This window comes from Dipodomys ordii, unplaced genomic scaffold, assembly GCF_000151885.1.
Source record: "Dipodomys ordii isolate 6190 unplaced genomic scaffold, Dord_2.0 Scaffold31, whole genome shotgun sequence".
In the NCBI taxonomy this organism is placed as follows: Eukaryota; Metazoa; Chordata; class Mammalia; order Rodentia; family Heteromyidae; genus Dipodomys; species Dipodomys ordii.
Window position 1 is genome coordinate 8,017,363 of NW_012267247.1, and position 21,552 is coordinate 8,038,914.

Sequence of the window (21,552 nt, forward strand, 5' to 3'; positions counted from 1 at the left end):
GCTTTTTTTCTTTTTGCTTATGTGGTGCTGGGGAATCGAACCCAGGGCCTCATGCACGCAAGGCAAGCGCTCTACCACTGAGCCACCTTCCCAGCCCCTTGAATAAAGTTTTGATTGCCCCACTTTGAAACATTCTCTTGGCTTTTAATTTTTAATTAATTATTTATTTGGGTCCGGTCGTGGGGCCTGAACTCTGGGCCTGGGTGCTGTCCCTCAGCTCTTCAGCTCAAGGCTAGTGCTCTACCATTTGAGCCACAGCACCACTTCCGGCTTTTTTCTTTTTGCTTATGTAGTGCTGAGGAATCGAACCCAGGGCCTCATGCATGCAAGGCAAGCGCTCTACCACTGAGCCACCTTCCCAGACCCGGCTTTTAATTTTTTAATTGTTGTTATAACAGTGAGGTATAAATAGGTTATAGTTACATAAGTCTGGTAATAAGTACATTCTTTTGTTTTTCTTTTTCTTTTTTTGGGGGGGGCTTTTTTTTTTGCCAGTCATGGGGGACTGAACTCTAGGCCTGGGCACTGTCCCTGAGCTCTTCAGCTCAAGGCTAGCGCTCTACCACTTGAGCCACAGCACCACTCCAGCCTTTTCTGCTTTTTTGATGCTGAGGAATTGAACCCAGGGCCTCATGCATGCAAGGCACACACTCTACCACTGAGCCAACTACCCAGCCCCTCTTTTTCTTTTTTCAAATCAATAGAATTCTTTTATTGATTGCAATATGGAAGTATCAGAAACTGGTCAGGATCCAGGATAGTCTCCAAAGATGCCTTAACTTAGATCTTATTCATCAGCCTGTTCAACTGTACCTTTTTCAGAAACATAGATACCATCCAAAATTTTTCTGATATTCTTGTTTTTAACTGTTGTTGCTTGCTGAATCAAAGCAGCTGAATTTGAGACAAGTTCAATGTCATTTCCTTCAAGGATTAATTCACCTTTCTGGGTTTGAGAGACTGAACAAGCAACACCTGTCCTCATCCTAACTTTTCAGATGTATTTCTCACCCAAGAAGTTTCGAATTTCAACTAGAGACCCATTCTCCTGAATAACAATCTTGATGGGGAAGTGAGCATACACAGACCTCATCTTGGTTTTTTTATTTTTGGTTTTGTTTTTGGTCGGTCGTGGGGCTTGAACTCTGGGTTTGGGCGCTGTCCCTGTGCTCTTCAGCTCAAGGCGAGCGCTCTGCTGCTTGAACCACAGCGCCACTTTCACTTCCGGTTTTCGAGGGGTTTATTGGAGGTAAAAGTCTCACAGACTTTCTTGCCCTGGCTGGCTTTGAACAGTGATCCTCAGGTCTCAGCCTCCTGAGTAGCTAGGATTACAGGCGTGAGCCACCGGCGCCTGGCACAGACCTTATCTTGTAAGGAAAGCCCAGAGTTAACACCCTAGATCATGCAGATAGTGCGCACGGTGGCCAGTTCCTTTCTGTTTCCCCACCATTTGTCAGGCTCGGAGCTGCTTCTTTTTCTTTCCAAGGAGGCTGAGTTATGCTTTGATGTGGTTGAAATCCCTCCGCAGGGTTCCGCCTGAACCTTTCACAATCACCGTGCGTCCCTTCAGAGTTCTGTCGGTGTTTTCTGGAATGTCTACAGTCTGATTACTGAGAATGGTCTTCATTCTCGCAGTAGATGGGGCTAAGAGAGGATTCTTTTGTTTTTCTGCTTGTCTGTTGTGGGGCTTGAACTCAGGACCTTGGTGCTGTTTCTGAGCTCTTTTGCTCAAGGCTAGTGCTCTACCACTTTGAGCCACAACTCCAGTTCTAGTTTTTATGTTTGTTAATTGGAGATAAGAATCTTGTGGACTCTCCTGTCTGTGCATGATGCTCAGATCTCAGCCTCCTGAGTAGCTTGGATTACAGGCATGAGCCATGGGCTCTCAGCTGAGTATGTTTCTTTTTTTTTTATTTTTTGGGTCCGGTCGTGGGGCCTGAACTCTGGGCTTGGGCGCTGTCCCTCAGCTCTTCAGATAAAGGCTAGCGCTCTACCACTTGAGCCACAGCACCACTTATGGCTTTTTTCTTTTTGCTTATGTGGTGCTAAGGAATAGAACCCAGGGCCTTGGGCATGCAAGGCAAGCGCTCTACCACTGAGCCACCTTCCCAGCTCGAGTATGTTTCTTTTTGCACCATGTCACCCCTTCCTTTGCTCTCTCTCCCAGTTTTTCCCTCCCATCCCTATCAAGCTGTATAGTTCATTTTCAACATGGTGTCTACTGAGTACCACTGCTGCATTTGTTCACCCTTTGTCCCTCCATTTCTATGTCCTCCCTTTATCCTCCCAAGACAGATAAATGAACAAACAAGACAAAAGAAAAGTAAACAAAAACAACAACAACAAAAAAAATCATTTTCATTTCCTGGAGTTCATTTCAATAAGTACTATTTTCTATGATCAGAGGCATATAGGCATTACACCTTTGTGTTCCCCCTCCAAGAGTATCCTCCTTTGGTCTTTGTGTGTTAATGCCAGGAGTCCTGTATAATTTATCATGTCCTAGTATATTTTAGAACTAGCTTGAGAGAAAATATGTGTCACTTGTCTCTGAGCTTGGCTTACCTCAGTTCACCTGATTTTGTTCTAGGTCCATCCATTGCTTCCTTTCTACCTCAGTTATTACATACACACACACACACACACACACACACACACACACACACACCTTTTTTTTTCAGTGTTGAAGATTAAATCTAGGATCTTTTTTGCAAGTTAGGCAAGCATTATCACTGAACTAGTCCCAAGCCCTAATCATAGACTCTTATGTGTTGATGTTGTTCTCCCTTGGTCTAGCCTAGACCCTTTACTCAACTTGCTCCATGGCTTTTCTTAAATTGCTTTGGTGTTATTGACCTAGTTGATTTTTGTTTGTTTGTTTATTGATGTGTTCTCTTCAGAGCTGGCTTATTTTGAAAAGACAGCCAGGCATGGTACAAGCTTGTAATCCTAGCTACCTGGGAGACTGAGAATGGGAGGCTTATGAACTCAGCAACTATGAGAGACCTAAAATCGTAGATTGTGGTCCAGATGTGTATCCAGGCAGAAAATGAGATCCTATCTCAAAAATAAACGAGTGCAAAGTAGAGTTGGAGTGTGGCTAACGGATAGAATACTGCCTAGCAGACACCAGACCCTGAATTCAAACCCCTGAACCACAAAGAAGCCAAATAAGAAAAACCAACATACCATTTCCTGGATCAGAATAACTCTTCTGTTGTATGTGTATTTTGAAAGAATTAATTGCTTGTTCAGTGTATTCAGTGATATATGTTTTGTTTAACGTATTATTCCAGTGCTGTCATTCATTTAAAAAATATGAATTCAGCCTAAATTTGTGTGTCATCTTCATGCAGGGGTCATGCTAATCTCTTCTGTATCTTTTCAGTTTCAGTATTTTTTTTGCTTATTTGGGTAGAGACAGCTTCTCTATAATTAATTTTGACCCTGTACATAGTTACTTTTGTACCTTATCAAAGCAGGATTTTTGCTATGGCCTTTTTTCTGCTTTAATTTAGATGATTAATTCTCGTGTCAGTACTTTTGTCCCAGACAATAGAAACTTACAGGCTGACTTCCATTCCCCTTTCCTGTAGATAGGGGGTTTTGAAATTAAGAAATTAATTTTCACAGCAGCGCTGTTTGAATTCAGAACCTTGTGCTTGTTAGTTTAGGCTGGCACTTTATGTAAGCCACATCTCTAGTCTTGCTGCTTTGGTGGTTAATTTTGAGATATGTTCTTACATTTCTCCTATGTATATACATCTGAGCTTCCATCCATCTGTTTTAATACTTCTCATTATTTCTGAGATCATAGGTGGGCCACCACTATATTCAGTTTCCTTCTTTGTAGCTAAAGTCTTCTGGACTTTTCTGCCCAGGTTCATCTGATACTGTACTGACACTGAAATCTTCTCAGTCGGCCTCCCCTTGTAGCTTGGGATGACTGACCTTTGCCATTGCACTCAGCTGTGTATTGTGAGTTGTTCTGCTTGGACTGCCCTTGAGTCATTCTCAGCTTTCCAAGTAGCTGGAATTTCAGGCATAAGCCACAAGTATCAGGCTAATTTAAATTTAATTAGTCTGCATTAATAGTACAAAGAGAAGTTGGATGTTGGTGACTGATGCCTATAATCCTAGCTATTTAGGAAGCTCAGATCTGAGGTTCACAGTTCTAATCCAGCCTAAACAGAAAAATCTGAGAGATACTAATCCCCAGTTAACCAGCAAAAAGCCAGAAATGGAGATGTGGCTCAAGTGGTAGAGATCTAGCCTTGAGCTAAAAAGCCACGTAAGAACACAAGGTACTGAGTTCAAGCTCCATTACTGGCACCAAAACAAAATAACAATTACAACAAAAAATCTACCTGAAAGCAAGAGGCTCAAATCTGAGGATTGGAGTTCAGTCAGCCTGGTCTGTGAGACTCTTATCTACAATTAACCACCAGGAAACTGGAGGTGTCACTGTGGCTCAAAGTGGTAGAAGGCTAGTGCTGAACAAAAGAGCTCAGAGACAGTACCCTGGCCCTGAGCTTAAGCCCCACGTCTGACCAAAAAAAAAAAAAAAAATCCACCTAAAAAACATGATTTCTGGGGCTGGGAAGATGGCTCAGTGATAGAGCGCTTGCCTTGCATGCATGAGGTCCTGGGTTCGATTCCTCAGCACCACATAAGCAAAAAGAAAAAAGCCGGAGTGGTGCTGTGGCCCCAGTGGTAGAGTGCTAGCCTTGAGCTGAAGAGCTGAGAGACAGCTCCCAGGCCCAGAGTTCAGGCCCCATTCCTGACCCCCCCCCAAAAAAAAAACAAAACAAAAAAACCCATGATTTCATTACAATAGTTCATAGATTTGCACAGTGTACTTTGAACAAGTTCACCTAGTCTGTTATATTTCCATACTCCTCATTTCTTCTTTTAAAGAGTGTTTGGTAGGTTTTTTATTGCTGTCTTCATACGTATATACATAACATGCCGGTTCCAACTAGCAGATTCCGGGGTGACAGATAAGAAATGTGCTCATGCTGTGTGATCTTGTAATTTCAGTAACACCTAAGGGCAATAATGAATGGTTTAACTTACAGACAAGATTAAACCAAGCATTGTCCTGAGGCTAGCTTAAGGGAATTATGGAAAAATAAGCAAAAGGGCCCATTCCAAGTGGCAGGTAACTAGAAGTCAAGGAGTACTAAGGTAAGTATATACCAGGACTCCCCCTCTCTTTGACAGAATTAATGCTGAAGGTCAGACACCCATAATCCTGTTGTCTTTTTTTGAGGTAGGCTAGAAGAGCACACAATCAGTTTTTAACTGTGTCATAGTTCCAAGCTCACCAGACACATCTCCTGCAGCTAATCACAGTCGCCACAGGTATCTAGGGTTCCCACAATAACATACTTCGATCCTCTTCCTCTCTATATCCTTTTCCCCATCCTACTTTCTGCTGATGCCTCTTTGTACCCCCACCCCCATACATTTGTGGCCCATTATTGTTTTTTATAATTTTAGATCTAGGTCCACAGATGAGCAAAAACATGCAATTTGGGGGCTTGGCTTGTGTCATTCAACATGATCTTAAATCATGGATACACTTCTGATACTTGCTGCCATCTCAGTCTTTACCCCATCATGTACTTTTTTCAGATCAGGTACGTCTCTAGGTGGTATGGCTTAAGTCTTAGGAAAGTGAGATTTAATTGGAGGTTATTAAATACTGAAGTGTAGATGGGTTATCCATTATGTTTGGTTTAATTTTAGTGTTTATTACTGACATCAGGCATTATTTCTTTGAATTTAGAGATGGCAGTGATGATTTTCAGTTGTCAATTTTAGTTATCTACCCTTTCAGTTGGAAGAATCATTAATCAATGAATTCTTGTTTGTATTTATAAGAATTTTTTTTAATGGAAAAAGGTCTTCATTCAAGTCAGCTGTTGTCATTGAGAGCATCTGATTTCTCACATTTTGACTCAGGACTCATATTTGATCAAGATTAGTTTTCTTGTCTTTCTTTTTTGTCGGTCGTGGGGCTTGAACTTTGGGCCTGGGCGCTGTCCCTCAGCTCTTCAGCTCAAGGCGAGCGCTCTACCACTTGAGCTACAGCGCCACTTCCGGTTTTTCTGGTGGTTTATTGGAGATAGGAGTCTCACGGTCTCTCCTGCCTGGGCTGGCTTTGAACCAGGATCCTCAGATCTCAGCCTCCTGAGTAGCTAGGATTACAGGCGTGAGCCACCAGCGCCCGGCTTGTCTTTCTTTCTTAAGTGGTTGATTCATAATGGTATTCTCAGTGCCTAGAACACTACCTAGCATTGGCATGTATGAAAATGAGACACTCAAGAAAATGGCCCTTATTTCCTCTATAACGATGTAAATCTTGAATTTCATTTTGTTTAGGTTATGACTTTTTATTGCTTTTGATTGAATTTTGTGTATGTCAGTATTATAAAGTAGGGGATTTGGAGGATGTATTTTCCCCCTGCTTAAATACTGATTTCTTAAGTTGCCCAGGTTGGTCTTGAACTCTTAGACTTAAGTAGTACTCGTGCTCAGCCTCACAGTAGCTGGGAGAACAGGTGTTTCCCACCATACCTGGCCTTAAGATTGATTTTTTTTAAAAATCAGGAACTCACTCTATATTCCAGGTTGGCCTTAAACTTACAATCTTCCTCCTTCAGCCTGCTCAATCAGTACTAGAATGAAACAGTTCTTAATCCCCCCCAATTTATCTCCATTTATATTTTTGTAGTTATAATACTTCAAAAATATTGTATAGAAGCTGGGCATTGATGGTTCATGGCTGAATTCTGTGCAGTAGGCAGAGACCAAGAGGCTTGTGGTTCAAGGCGATCCCAGGGGATAAATGCAAGACCTTATTTCAATTAATAGCTGGGTGAAGTGGCACATGCTTTTTGCTCTAGCTATGTGGAAAATGTAAATAGGCAGATCATAGTCTAGGCCAGCCTGGACATACATTTGAGAGTTTGTTTGACCATATGTGTTAGAAAATAACTGAAGGAAGTAGGTTTTACCTCAAGGGGCCTACCTCAAGTAATAGAGCACTGCCTAGCAAGCACAAGGCCCTGAGTTAACCCCCCAGTGCCAGCTCCCTATTCCCCCCCCCCCAAGTTACTTTTATGGTGTTACAATACACCAGGTAAGGACTCTGAAACTTTAGTATCATCCAAAAAGTAGATTACTGTTTAAGCATATAGAATCCAGGATAGTCTGTGTGTGTATGTGTGTGTCTCTGTCTGGTCTGTCTGTCTGTCTGTCTGTCTGTCTCTCTCTCTCTCTATCTATCTGTGCTTGTAATTGGTACTGGGACTTGAACTCAGGGCTTTGACTCGCACTCAGCTTTCTTGCTCATAGTTGGTATTCTACCACTTAAGCCATGCCTCCAGCCCAACATTTTGCTGGTTAATTATAGAGATGGACCTTCAGAGACTTCTGCCTCGGCTGGCTTTGAGCCATAATCCTCCAGGTCTTAGCTTCCTGAGTAGCTTACAAGTGTGAGTCTCTGGTGCCTGGCTTAGTTTTTTGCTTTAAATCATATCTTTCTGAGGGTTAAGAAGTGAATTGAAATGTTCTTAAATCAGTTTTTGCTTAAGTATACTGGTTGAGACCATGAGATTGCTAAGCAGTTTATTTAAATAATAAATGCTAGCCACTCAGGTTATTGATGACTTAACGGTCAACCTTGAAGGTCACTTACGTTATGCTTGGCACTATTCGGCACAGATGTAATTTGTGAAATCTTTGTTCATATTTTTTTGTGTATTAAAAAATTTCCCAGCCGGGCACTGGTGGCTCATGTCTGTAATCCTAGCTATCAAGGACGCTTGGGGAGGAAAGTCCATGAGACTCTTATCTGCAGTTAACCAACAGAAAACCTGGAAGTGATGTTAGGGCTGTGGCTCAAGTGGTAGAGCCCAGGCCCAGAGTTCAAGCCTCACAACTGATCAAAAAAAAAAAAAAAATTCCAGCTGGGAATGTGGCTTAGTGGTAGAGTGGTTGCCTGGCATGCATGAAGCCCTGGGTTCCATTCCTCAGCACCACACAAATTGAAAAAGCCAGAGGTAGCACTGTGGCTTAAGTGGTAGAGCACTAGCCTTGAGCAAAAGAAGTTTAGGGACAATGCCCAGGCCCTGAGTTTAAGCCCCAGTACTAGAAGTGGGGGCTGGGGGATCGTGTTGTTTTTAAAAGAAGAATTAACAGTCTTCTAGAGTAGCTATATGTTAATCTTGTTTATAAAATGTGTCTGGCAGGTAACATGACTAATAGTAGGTAAATAAATGTATGTTATTAATACTGCTGTTTTGTCTTCTATTAACAGCAATTAAAATACACAAAATAAAGCCAAGGTGTTGTGGCACACAACTGTAATCTCATTCATTGCTCAAGAGGCTGAGGCAGGAGAATGGAGAATGCCTGTGCTACATATGAGACACTGTTGCCAATTTTACAAAAAAAGATAAAAAAATATTATGAAGTTATATAGACCTGGTATTTTCTAGGTGATTAGACTTCTTTTATGAAATTCTTAGAAATTTTAATAAGGATTTCTTATAGTATAATAATAAAGTAGGGAAAAATAGAAGTAGAAATAGAAAATAAGGAGAATCATTTCTTGAATAGAAATTAAGAGATTTCAAATGGTGGTTCTTATTTGTGATCTGAGCTGGGTGAATATGCCTCAATTCTTAGACTGATTGGGGTAGGTAAGATGGTTAGAGATAATAACTAAACGGAGTCCATAGAACTTGCTTTTGCCAGACAATTATTTTCCAGTTCCATGTCACTTCACCCACACCCATTCTAGAGTTTACAGCTTTCATCATCTTAAACTCAGAGGCTAACAATTTTGAACAAATGTCAGAGAATTCCTGAAATTTTACTCTTTTGGCTCTAAGGATTTTTGTACCCTAAGGTAACCTAAGAGTAAGCTAGGTATGATTTTCCTATCTACTTGGAAGATTGAGAATGGCAAGTTGAAGTCTATTTTCAGATTTGAGTGAGATACTGTCTTAAAAAAACCATAAAATGCTAAGTATTTTGATACTGATTTTTTTACAGTAGGTAAATCTTTGAAATGTATACTGAGGTTAATAATTTGGAAACAAATTTTAAGTTAATTCTTTCTTTTTCTCTTCAGGTGGAATGAACCTTCCTTGTTAACTATTTCCTGATTACTGGATTCACTTGCAAAAGAATACTTTCCTCTGTGTGGAAGCCACTTAGTGGCATATTTAATTATAAATTCAAGGATTACAAAGCTTCTTGATTTCCTGTAGGAGGGACATACCACTATATCAAATAAGCTTCACATTACAGCCAAAATGGTGCTGTCCCAGAGACAACGAGATGAACTGTAAGTTTCTGTTTTGTGTTGTTTAAGGATGGGAGGTGGATGGATGTGTGGGATGGGGATACTACACCATCATAACTATTCAGAAGGTGGAGATAGGAGAATTAAAGTTAAGGTAGCCCAGCTTTGGGGTTTGGCTCAAGTGATAAGAGTGCTTGTCTAGCAAGTGTGAGGTCCTAAGATCAATCCTTAGTACCAGTTGGAAGAGGAGAAAGAAGAAACCGTAGAGGGGAAAAGTAACACACCTGAAGATGTACTCCAGTGATAAAGCACTGCCTAGTATGTGCAAAGTCCTGGGTTTGATCCCCAACATTGTGAAAAGTATTTGGGGGAAGCCACACCCAAGTGGGTGGCTTTTGTCTATAATCCTTAGTTGCTCAGGAGGCTGAGATCTGTAAGACTGTAGTTCAAAGCAGACTGGACAGACAATGTAGCAAACAGCTAGGCTAGAAGTGTAGTTTAAGTGGTACCAGCAAAATAATAATAGCCAGGCACTGGTGGCTCATGTCTGTGATCATAGCTACACAAGAGGCTGAGATCTGAGGATTTTGGTTCAAAGCCAGCATGGGAAACATTGAGACTCTTACCTCTAATAAACTACTCAGAAAAAGGCAGAAGTGGAGCTGTGGCTTAAAGTAGTAGAGCACTAGTCTTGAGCAAAAACACTCAGGGACAGTACCTAGGCCTTGAGTTCAAGCCCTGTGATCAGCCAAAAAACCCAACAACATAAAAAACTAATAATAATAATTTAAAAAGAGGGGCTGGGGGTTTAGCCCAGCGCCTGCAAGGCCCTGGGTTTGGTCCTCAGCCCTGGAAAAAAAAAATTAAAAAAAGAAGAAAATTTTGTGCCATTTATCGCTGTGCATGTAGGAGTATGTATATACATAGTATGTACATGCAGTTTCCTCATAAACTAAGAGTAGGTTGCATACATCAGACTTTCCTCACTCGCCATACCAGTGTACACTTCTTAAGAATACAGACATTCTTCTGTAAAACTACTGTGTGGCTCAAGCTGGCCTTGAGCTCTTCATTCTGCTACTGGCTCAGCCTCCAGAATGCTGGGATTACAGGAATGCCTAACCATGTCTAGCAGTATATGTTTAAGCCTTTTCTGACCTGATAATTAAGTTGAGTGATTAAATTTGTAGTTGAAAAGAGAGCTTTTAATTTTACAAAAATAGTGGGTAAGGAGAACCTAATTTCTGGACACTACATTTGTGGAGAATTTTAGATAGGAACTAAAGCAAAGAAAATTTGTCATAATAAGATTTGATAGTCAGGCCAGGTGCTGGTGGCTCATGCCTGTAATCCTAGCTACTTAGGAGGCTGGGATCTGAGGATCATGGTTCAAAGCCAGCACAGGAAGGAAAGTCTGTGAGACTCTTTTTTTTTGGGGGGGAGGGGTCCGATTGTGGGGCCTGAACTCTGGGCCTGGGTGCTGTCTCTCAGCTCAAGGCTAGCACTCTACCACTTGAGCCACAGTGCCACTTCCGGCTTTTTTTCTTTTTGCTTATGTGGTGCTGAGGAATCGAACCCAGGGCCTCATACATGCAAGGCAAGCGCTCTACCACTGAGCCACCTTCCCAGCCCCAATGTGAGACTCTTATCTACAGTTAACCACCAGAAAACCATAAGTGATGCTGTGGCTCAAGTGGCAGAGTACTTGCCTTGAGCTGAAGAGCTCAGGGACAGCACCTAGGCCCAGAGTTCCAAGACCTACAACCAACCAAAAAACAAAACAAAACAACCAAGGCCGGGCGTCGGTGGCTCATGCTGGTAATTCCAGCTACTCTGGAGGCTGAGATCTGAGGGTAGTGGTTCAAAGCCAGCCTGAGCAGGAAAGTTCATGAGACTCTTATCTCCAATAAACCACCAGAAAATTGGAAGTGGCGCTGTGGTTCAAGCAATAGAGCACTCTTCTTGAGCTGAAGAGCACAGAGACGGCACCCAAGCCCAGAATTCAAGCCCCAGGACCGACAAAAAATAACAACAACAACAAAAAACCGATTTGAGATTTGATAGTAGGGCTGGGAATGAGGCTTAGTGGCATAGTGCTTTCCTAGCACATATGAAGCTCTAATTCCTCAGTACCACATGAACAGAAAAAGTCAGAAGTGGCGCTGTTACACAAATGGTAGAGTGCTAGGCTTGAGCAAAAGAAGCTCAGGGACAGTACCCAAGGCCTGAGTTTAAAGAAGCTCAGGGACAGTACCCAGGGCCTGAGTTTAAATATCATGACTGGTTCCCCCACCCCCCCCAAAAAAAACAACGATTTGATTGTCAATCTATAAACTAGATGATCTGGTTTGTATAAAGATATAAATGAAGGGTTTTCCCTTTCTACTTAGAAGAATAATATGGATATAGACTATGATAAGAGGGAACAAAGGTTAGTACAAATTTTTAGTATTCTTACTAAAAATAAGTATTTTTTTGTGTGTGTGTGGGTGGGTGTCGGGGCTTGAACTCTGGGCCTGGGCACTGTCCCTGAGCTCTTCAGCTCAAGGCTAGCACTCTACCACTTGAGCCATAGTGCTACTTCTGGCCTTTTCTGTGTATGTTGTACTGAGGAATCGAACCTGGGGCTTCAATGCATGCTAGGCAAGCACTCTACCACTAGGCCACATTCCCAGCCCCATAAGGTAAGTTTCGACATCCCAACTGATTTTTGTAACAGTTTGGCATTTCTAATAGAATAGTAAATTAGTCTTTAAAATTGCTTCAGGATTTTATTATTTTTTTATTTATTTTTATTTTTTTAGTGCGGGTTCTGGAACTTGAATTCAGGGCTTAGGCTGTGGTCACTGAACTTTTATGCTCAAGGCTACCACTGGAGCCATAGCTCTACTTCTAGTTTTTTGGTAGTTAATTGGAGATAAGAGTCTTAAGGAAGCCGGGCACCATACCTGTAATCCTAGCTACTCTGGAGGCTGAGATCTGAGGATCACTGTTCAAAGCCAGCCTGGGCAGGAAAGTCCAAGAGACATTTATCTCCAATAAACTACTAGAAAACCAGAAGTGGCGCTGTGGCTCAAGCAGTAGAGCGCTCGTCTTGAGCTGAAGAGCTGAGGGACAGCACCCAAGCCCAGAGTTCAAGACCCATGACCGACCCCCCCAAAAAAGTCTTAAGGACTTTGCTTTTGAATGTGATCCTCAGTTCTCAATCTCTTACGTAACTAGGATTAAAGATATGAGTCACTAGTAACTGGCTTGTTTTGTTTTGTGTCAGCAATGAGGCTCAGCTTCCCCCCTCCCCCCCTTTGGTCATGGGGCTTGAACTCTGGGCCTTTGGGCTGCCCCTGAGCTCTTAAGCTCAAAGCTAGCACTCTACTGCTTGAGCCACGGCACCACTTCCAGTTTTCTGGCAGTTAATTAGAGATTAGAGTCTAAAGGACTTTTCCTGTCTGGGCTGGCTTTGAACCAAGATCATCAGATCTCAGCCTCCTAAGTAGCTAGGCTTACAGGCATGAACCACTGGCACCTGGCCTGCTCAGCTTTTTAACTCATTATTTATTTACTGGTTGGTGCTCTGCCACTTGAACCATGTCTCCAGTTCCAGCTTTTTACTGGTTAATTGAAGATAAGAGTCTGTTGGGTTTGTCTGCCTCAGTTGGCTTTGAACCTTGATCCTTAGATCTGAGCCTCCAGGGTAGCTAGGATTATAGGTTTATCCCATAGGTGAATGACATGGAGCTTGGTAATGTATCAATCTACCAAGCATTGGTAGAATGCTTGCTTACCTAGCCTGCGGGAAGTCCTAGCTTCCATTCACAGAACAACAAGAACAAAAACAAAAAAGAACTTATGTGAATGTAAAGCCAAATTAGCTAAACAATACTTTGGTAATACATTTCTTCTACAGTTGCAGTCTTGTTTTCATTAGTTGCCATGCATTAGGCTACAAATAAGTTCTTAAATTCCTGGAACCAGAAATCACATAGCCCTCATTTGCTAGTCACAATATAATAAGTTAATAGCAAAGGGAAAGCTAATTTGACAAGGAAGCCAATAATGTACAGTGGGAAAAAAGCCTCTTTAAAGTGGTGTTGAGAAAACTGGACATAATATGTAAAAAACTAAAATTGGATTCCTGTTTGTTACCGTGCACAATGTGATAACCTATACAGGCCTCTAGGCATCCACACACAGCCCAAAGGAAGATACCAGTAGAGGAGGAACCAAAAGGCGTAATTCCTGAACATTTAATACACTATTTATTGAAACAAAGTCCAGGAAACAGAAAACATGGATTATTTATATTAGTGGTGGTAGTGATATTTTTTGTATGTGCTTGCTTTTGCTGCCTTTTTTTTTTTGGTGGCGGGGTGGGGGAGCCAGGGTAGCCGCAGAAAGGGAGTGAGGAAGAGTGAACAAACGCAGTCATAGTATTCAGGATACTCTGTGTGGAATTGGAGGTGGAAAGTGAAGGAAGGGGTTGACATTGTCCAAAAGAGAATTAACTGACTTGTGAAATAGTAACCTCCTCTGTACAACACCTTAATATTATAAAAAATAATAAAGTCAACAATGTAGCATTTTATACAGAAAGAAATAAATTTTTTTTCCCATTCCTCAAGAAAAATTTAAAAGAATAAATCTTAAGATACATCATTCATGTAGGTATTTTGAACTTTGCTTCTAGGGCTGGGTTACACAAGTCAAGTGTTTGTACCAACATAAATAAAAACAATTTTTAAATAATTCCAGAGTTAAGATGGTAATTAAACTTAGTAACTGAGATAAGTGAATAATAATAATTAAGGTACTCAAGAGAAATCCATCAAGTTTAATGACTACAATATGGAAAATAAATAGGTGTTAAAAACTGCCTTTAAACCTCTTAGAAAGTAGCTGGTTACTGGTGGCTCTTGTCTGTAATCCTAGCTACTAAAGAGGCTGAGATCTGAGGATAATGGTTCAAAGTCAGCCTCTTATCTCCATTTAACCACTCAAAAAGCTGAAAGTGCTACTGTGGTTCCAGTGGTAGACAGTCCTCAAGTCTCAGCCTCCTGAGTAGCTAGGTTTATAGGCAGTTGAACAAAAAAGCTCAGGGAGGGGCTGGGAAGGTGGCTCAGTGGTAGAGCGCTTGCCTTGCATGCCTGAGGCCCTGGGTTCGATTCCTCAGCACCACATAAGCAAAAAGAAAAAAGCCAGAAGTGGCACTGTGGCTCAAGTGGTAGAGTGCTAGCCTTGAGCTGAAGAGCTAAGGGACAGCGCCCAGGCCCAGAGTTCAGGCCCCACGACCGGACCCCCCCCCCCAAAAAAAAAAAAAGCCCAGGGAAACCAGGTGCTAGTAGGTCATGTCTGTAATCCTAGCTACACCGGAGGCTGAGATCTGAGGATTGCAGTTCAAAGCCAGCCTGGGTAAGAAAGCATGAGAATCTTACCTCCAGTTAACCACTAGAAAACCAAAAATGGATCTGTGGCTCAGAGTGATACAGTGCTAGCCTTATAAAGAATGGGATATTGGGCTGGGAAGGTGGTTCAGTGGTAGAATGCTTGTCTTGCATGCATGAGGCCCTGAGTTTGATTCCATATGAGCAGAAAAAGCTGGAACTGGTGCTGTGACTCAAGTGGTAGAGTACTAGCCTTGAGCTGAAGAGCTCAAGAACAGTACCCAGACCCAGAGTTCAGGTACCGCGACTGACAAAAAAAAGAATGGGATTTTTTTTTTAACTTCATTAGAGTTATCTACCAGAAATTTACACCAAACATGAGATGTATCACCGTTTAGATCAAGAGTAAGCTAAAAGTTCTAATGCTTCTACAATTGTCTTAAAGTATATTTGATATTCTAGCCAACACAGCAAGGCAATAAAAAGAATTAAACCTGTTGAAAGGGACTAAATTTACTTACCTAAACAACCTAAGAGAACCAGCTATTAGAATTAATGGATTCAGTATTGGGAGCTTGAAGTAAGTTAACATAGGAAGACAAACCATTGTTTGCTGTTGAGTGTGTCTCAGTGGTAGTGTTGCCTAGTATCATTTTTTTCCCCCTCCTCTTTTTGGTACCAATACCTGGGCTTTAACTCTGGGCGAGGAAAGTGACCCTGTGGCTCAAAGTGGTAGAGCATTAACTTTAAGTAAAAAAGCTCAGGGATAGTGCCCAGACCCTCAATTCAAGCCCCACAGCTGACCAACAAAAAAAGAGAGAGAGAGAGAGAAAGAGGGAGGGAGGAAAATGCCAATGTTCCTACAATACAGGATGCCTTGTTGTCTGGAATCAAGATACAGTTTTCTACTGAATGAAACATTTTTATTAAATATTCCAAACAAGCCAGTCACAGTGATGCTAGCTTGAAATCCTAATTTCTTGGGAGGCCGAGATCAAGGGATGGGTTTGATGTTTGCCCAGGAAAAACAACAAAAATCCAGAGATTTGCTATCAGACAATGGCTAGGTGTGGTAGCAGTGACCTATTGTCCTAGTGACTCACAGGGAAACAACTAAGGAAAATCAAAGTTTAGGCCTGCCCAGGCATAAAGTAAAGACTCTGTGTCAAAAAATAACCAATATATGAGTTGGAGGCGTGGCTCAGGTTTCTCTAGCCAATGAGCCAAAAGATTATGTGTGCAGTTTGAGGCCCTGTCTCAGGGAAAACAAACAAACAAACAAAAACCCAAATCAAACCCAAAAAGCAATATAAAAAGGACTTGCTGGCTCGAGTAAATGTGAGACAGACTTAAAACTAGTACCACCAAAAATTTTTCCCAAAATCATAATATAACAAGCAGAATTTGAGTTTTTTGGAAGCTGGTAAGTCCTTTATAATGTTTAGCTGAGGCATTTATTAGAAGCATAATTAGTATATGGGAAATGAGAGTGTGGACAATGTAATTACAGGCTCCTTAATTATCAAACTCTAGTTTAAAAAGTAATTTTGCCAGGTGTGGGTAGTTCACATCTGTATTCCTAGTTACTCAGGAGACTGAGGTCTGAGGATTGCAGTTTAAAGCCAGCCTGGAAAGACCGTGAAACTCTGATTCCCAATTTCCTAATTAACTACCCAAAGGCAGAACGGTAACTGTGATTCAAGTGGTAGAGCACTAGCTTTGGGTGGTAAAGCTCAGGGACAGCATCAAGGTACTGAGTTCAAGCCCTGGGACATACACGCAGACAACACAATTTCAGTGTTTCAGGATAAAGGCAATATACAAATTATCTGTGCCCAAATCTTAAAGCCTAAAGCTATTTTATATCTAACTCAACTCTATGTGCATAGAGCTTATGTACATAACCTGAATTGTAAGAATTATTGACTAATGGCTTTATACTATTTAGAGTGACTTAAAATCTTATAGATGGTAGTAGTATAGTGTTGCGACTTACTGCTGCAAAAATCACCATAGAGGATAAGAGAATAATTAAGAGAATGTAGGAAGTCAGTTGAAGTACTTAAAATTGATCTTGGCATTTTCATAAACTTAGATTTTATTTATTTATTTATTTTTTTTGGCTGGTCGTGGGGGCTGAACTCTGGGCCTGGGTGCTGTCCTTCACCTTTTCACCTCAAGGCTAGCACCTTACCACTTGAGCAACAGCGCCACTTCTGGCTTTTTTTTTTCTGCTTATGTGGTGCTGAGGAATCGAACCTGGGGCCTCATGCATGAGAGGCAAGCCAACTTCCATGAGCCAACTTCCCAGCCTCAACTTAGAATGTTTTAGGAAAAAAACATATAATAGTTTTGAAAGACAGTGATAAAATGTTGCCAGTGTGGTATTATTCCCTATTTAAACCTAAGCTCTGTCTAGCTAAGATTTGTTAATATATGATTAAAAGCTCTTTTTCTCATTTTCTAATTTTTACCATTTTTTCTGTATAGGATTATTGGTTTTGGTCTATTCAGAATGTTACCTTATATTTCCAACTTAATTACCTACCTCTTTTTCCCACTTCCAGCAATGGAGCCCAGGGTTTCAAACATGTTAAACAAATAATCTACCACTGAGTTTATTCCTAGTCCTTTATATGTTGTGACAAGGTCTTGCTCAGTTGACTAGGCTGGCCTTGAACTTGTTGTCCTCCTGCCTCAGCCTCTGGATACGTGGGTTTCAAGTTTGCACCACCGTGCCCAGGCTTGTGTTTCTCTTTGAATGTGGTGATTGGTTTCTTTATCTCTTGGGATTTCTATGAAGTTTCTTACATAGATTATTACAAATTTGAGGGTTTTTTGTTGTTGTTATTGTTTGTGCCAGTCCTGGGGCTCGAACTCAGGGCCTGGGCATTGTCCCTGGGCTTCTTTTGCTCAAAGCTAGTGCTCTACCGCTTGAGCCACAGTGCCATTTCTGGCCTTTTCTGTTTATGTGGTACTGAGGAATCAATTCTAGGGCTTCATGAATACTATGCAAATACTCTATTACTAATCCACATTCACAGCCCTAAATCTAAGGTAATACTGTTCTACTAATCCACATCCCAGCCCTAAATCTGAGTCTTGATGTTCACTTGGTTATGGTTCATTTCTCTTGTTTCAAAGGACACAAAAGTGTTCTATCCTTAAACTGATCAAAATCAACTTGAGGTTCACAATGGAAATTAATAGCAAATTTAAGAAATCTTCTGTGGCTGGGATGTAGCTCATTGGCAAAGCGCTTGCCTAGCAAGTGCTACATCCTGGGTTCGATCCCCAGTACCAAAAAAGAAAAGACAAAAAAAATACAGTTAAAAAAAAAAGAAATATTCTGAAAGCTATCAGAACCAAGAGTTTCTTTAGTCATATGAGTTTCTTTGAACTTTTCCCCCAATCCTCTCTTAGCATAACTGTGTGGAATAGAATATTGAAACTACTTTTAAGTTCTGAAATTATACTATTATACTATCTGCTTATATATATATATATATACACTATATATTATTCTCTCTAATATATACTATAGTATATTACACTATACTGTTCTATACTGGTACTGTAGTCAGTAAGGATCTCATAGGATCCTGACATTTTTTTGAATTTAGCTTATTTAATTTCTCTCAAATCTTTGTCATTGATAGTTGCTTTTCTTTAAAACCCTTCTCCATTGGCTTGCTAACATTTTTTTCTTAGAGGGATCTGGACAGTATTGTGGTTTGAACTCTGCCTCAAGCTTAGTATGTTTATTGTGGGGCTTGAATTCAAGGCCTGGGCATTGTCCCTGAGCTTTTTTGCTCAAGGCTAGCACTCTTATCACTTTGAACCACTGTCCCACTTCTGGTTTTCTGGTAGTTATTTGGAGATAAGAGCCTCACAGACTTTCCTACCCGAGCTGGCTTTGAACCTTGATCCTCAGATATTATCCTACGGAGTAGTATTACAGGTATGAGCCACTGGTACCCAGTGTTTTTGCCTGGGGTTGCCTTCAGCCTTCCTAACTATGTGTCTCTATGTTGCTGGGATTATAAAAATCAACCAGCACACCTGCTTGTTGGTTGCGATGGGATTTTGATAACTCTTTACTTAATTGATCTTGAACCATGGTCTCTGCTTCCTGGAGAGCCAGGTTTATACATAGACATGTGCTACTGCACTTGGCCCAGATATCTTTTAATTCTGTCTTTGCAATCTCAGAACTTCATCTCCTCAAATGTCTTTCACTTTGTGAATTTTCCCCATTCCTTTCCTTAACTTCAGATCTCTCTTAGTTTCTGAGCTGTGTCTCCTACCTTCTATTTTATTGGTTTTCATTTAAATGTCTTACAGCTACTTCTTCATATCAAAGGATTTAAAGCTGAGCCCTGCATGATGGTGCACACATCTGTATTCCCAGCTGCTCAAAGAGATTAAAGCAGGACAATCCCAAATTCAAGGCTAGCCTCGTCAACTTGGCAAGATTCTATTCCATATTTTAAAATGGACTAGGATATAACTCAGTGGTACCTTGCTTGCCTAGCATGCTTAAGGCTCCAGCTAAATAAACTGAACCTAATACCAGAATTTGCCTCTTTTTCTCCTGTGTTTTCTGTCCCAATAAACAACTATCATCAGAAACACACAAATACAGTTTTCCCTTACTTTCTATGTCTACTCAATACCAACATAGAAAAACCTAGAGGTTAAAAGTGTGTGTGTGTTTTATTTTTGTTTTTGTTTTTTGGTCGGTCGTGGGGCTTGAACTCTGGGCTTGGGTGCTGTCCTTGCACTCTTCCGCTCAAGGTGAGCGCTCTACTGCTTGAGCCACAGTGCCACTTCCAGTTTGTAGTGGTTTATTAGAGATAAGAGTCTCATGGACTTTCCTGCCCGGTCTCCTTTGAACCGTGATCCTCAGATCTCAGCCTCCTGAGTAGCTAGGATTATAGGCGTGAGCCACCAGCCCCCTGCTAAAAGTGTTTTTTTTTTTTAGGGTGGGGGACATGGCTCAAGTGCATGAAGCCCTGAATTCAAACCCCTATACCACCAAATAAAAGGGAGAGGTTAAATTTTTGAGTCAAAGTGTTTTCTTTCAAAGATTTATTTACTTATCCCAAGTTTTTTTTTTTTTTTTTACTACTTGCTAGTTTTGGGACCTTCAAATAGTCTAAGTTTTAAGATTATATCTTCTCCTACTAAATTAGAATGATTTTAGGATCAGTAGACTGTGGGTATTATTGTTTTGTTTTGTTTTGTTTTTTTTGGGTCCGGTTGTGGGGCCTGAACTCTGGGCCTGGGCACTGTCCCATAGCTCTTCAGCTCAAGGCTAGCGCTCTACCACTTGAGCCACAGCGCCATTTCCGGCTTTTTTTTCTTTTTGCTTATATGGTGCTGATGAATCCAACCCAGGGCCTCAGGCTTGCAAGGCAAGCGCTCTACCACTGAGCCACCTTCCCAGCCCTATTATTGTTGTTTTAAAGTTAGATTTAACATTAGATAAAATTATAAATGTAAGCCAGGCCCTGGTGGTTCAAACCTGTAATCCTAGCTACTCAGGTGGCTGAGATCTGAGGATCACGATTCAAAGCCAGCGTGGGCAGGAAAGTTCATGAGACTGATCTCCAATTAATCACTAAAAAACCGGAAGTGGCACTGTGGTTCAAGTGGTAGAGTGCCCACCTTGAGCTGAAGAGCTGAGGGACAGCACCCAGGTCCAAAGTTCAAGCCCCACTATATAGGTATACATATGTATACCTATATACATATATATGTGTGTAAAGTACTACTATGCTAAGGTACAATTTTTTGTATATTTTGGAATTACACACATCTTTGTAATTAATCTTCCCTGCTGCCTATTTTTACCAAGTAAAGAAAGTAAAGACATTGATTACTGCTGGTCAGAACATAATTCGTGTGACTCTGGGAGGCAATCTGATGATATCTATTAAAGTATCCTTAGAATCTCTGTATATTTTCTTTGAGATGTAAAGATGAAAGAAAGGCTGTTTATTTGCAACACTATTTAAAACAATGAATTAGAAAATTTTAAGTCTAGTACTAGATTATTGCCTGAGAAAATTGTTACGTTTACATTAATGGAATATTTAAAGCAATGTTTTGTGACAAAGATTTATACTACATTGAGTGAAATTAACAGGTTAACTTACTTTAAAAAAAAATAAAGTTGGGTCTGGCAACAATGTCTCATGCCTGTAATGTAGCTCCTCAGGAGACTGAGATCTGAGGATTGTAGTTCAAAGCCAGTGTAGGCAGAAAAAGCCTCTGAGTGTCTGGTCTCCAATTAAACACCAAAAGGTTGGAAGTGGAGCTGTGGCTCAAGTGGTAGAGCACTAGCTTTGAGCAAAAATGTTTAGAGACAGTGCCCTAGGCCCTTAGTTCCAGCTACACAGACACACAGACAGACAGACATAGACAGACACACACACAGACACACACACACACGCACACACACACACACACACGCACACACACACACACACACACACACGAGGTTGGAAGTTTAGCTGAATGGTGAATTGGAGGATATGGGTTTGATTTCCAATGCCTCCAAATGGAAAAGTTTGAGATTCATGATTTTTAGATACAAGTATAGTCAAATGGTAATCTCAAAATGTTGGTAGCTGCCGGGCGCTGGTGGCTCACGCCTGTAATCCTAGCTACTCAGGAGGCTGAGATCTGAGGATCACGGTTCAAAGCCAGCCCAGGTAGGAAAGACTGTGGGACTCCTATCTCCAATAAACCACCAGAAAACCAGAAGTGGCGCAGTAGCTCAAGTGGTAGAGTGCTCGCCTTGAGCTGAAGAGCTGAAGGACAGCGCCCAGGCCCAGAGTTCAAGCCCCA

General features: G+C 41.2%; 1 protein-coding gene and 1 pseudogene across 2 annotated transcripts in view; one reads left to right on the forward strand and one right to left on the reverse strand.

Annotated features, from left to right (window-relative positions):
• Pafah1b1 (platelet-activating factor acetylhydrolase 1b, regulatory subunit 1 (45kDa)) overlaps nucleotides 1-21,552 on the forward strand; it is a 68,407-nt gene that overhangs the window by 20,812 nt on the left and 26,043 nt on the right. For both annotated transcript variants that reach the window (XM_013016465.1, XM_013016466.1), the window contains exon 2: nucleotides 9,146-9,361. In XM_013016465.1, coding sequence (XP_012871919.1) covers nucleotides 9,330-9,361 — 32 coding nt within the window. In that variant the 5' untranslated portion in view covers nucleotides 9,146-9,329. The remainder of the gene's footprint in view (nucleotides 1-9,145; nucleotides 9,362-21,552) is intronic.
• LOC105985805 lies at nucleotides 694-1,636 on the reverse strand (annotated as a pseudogene).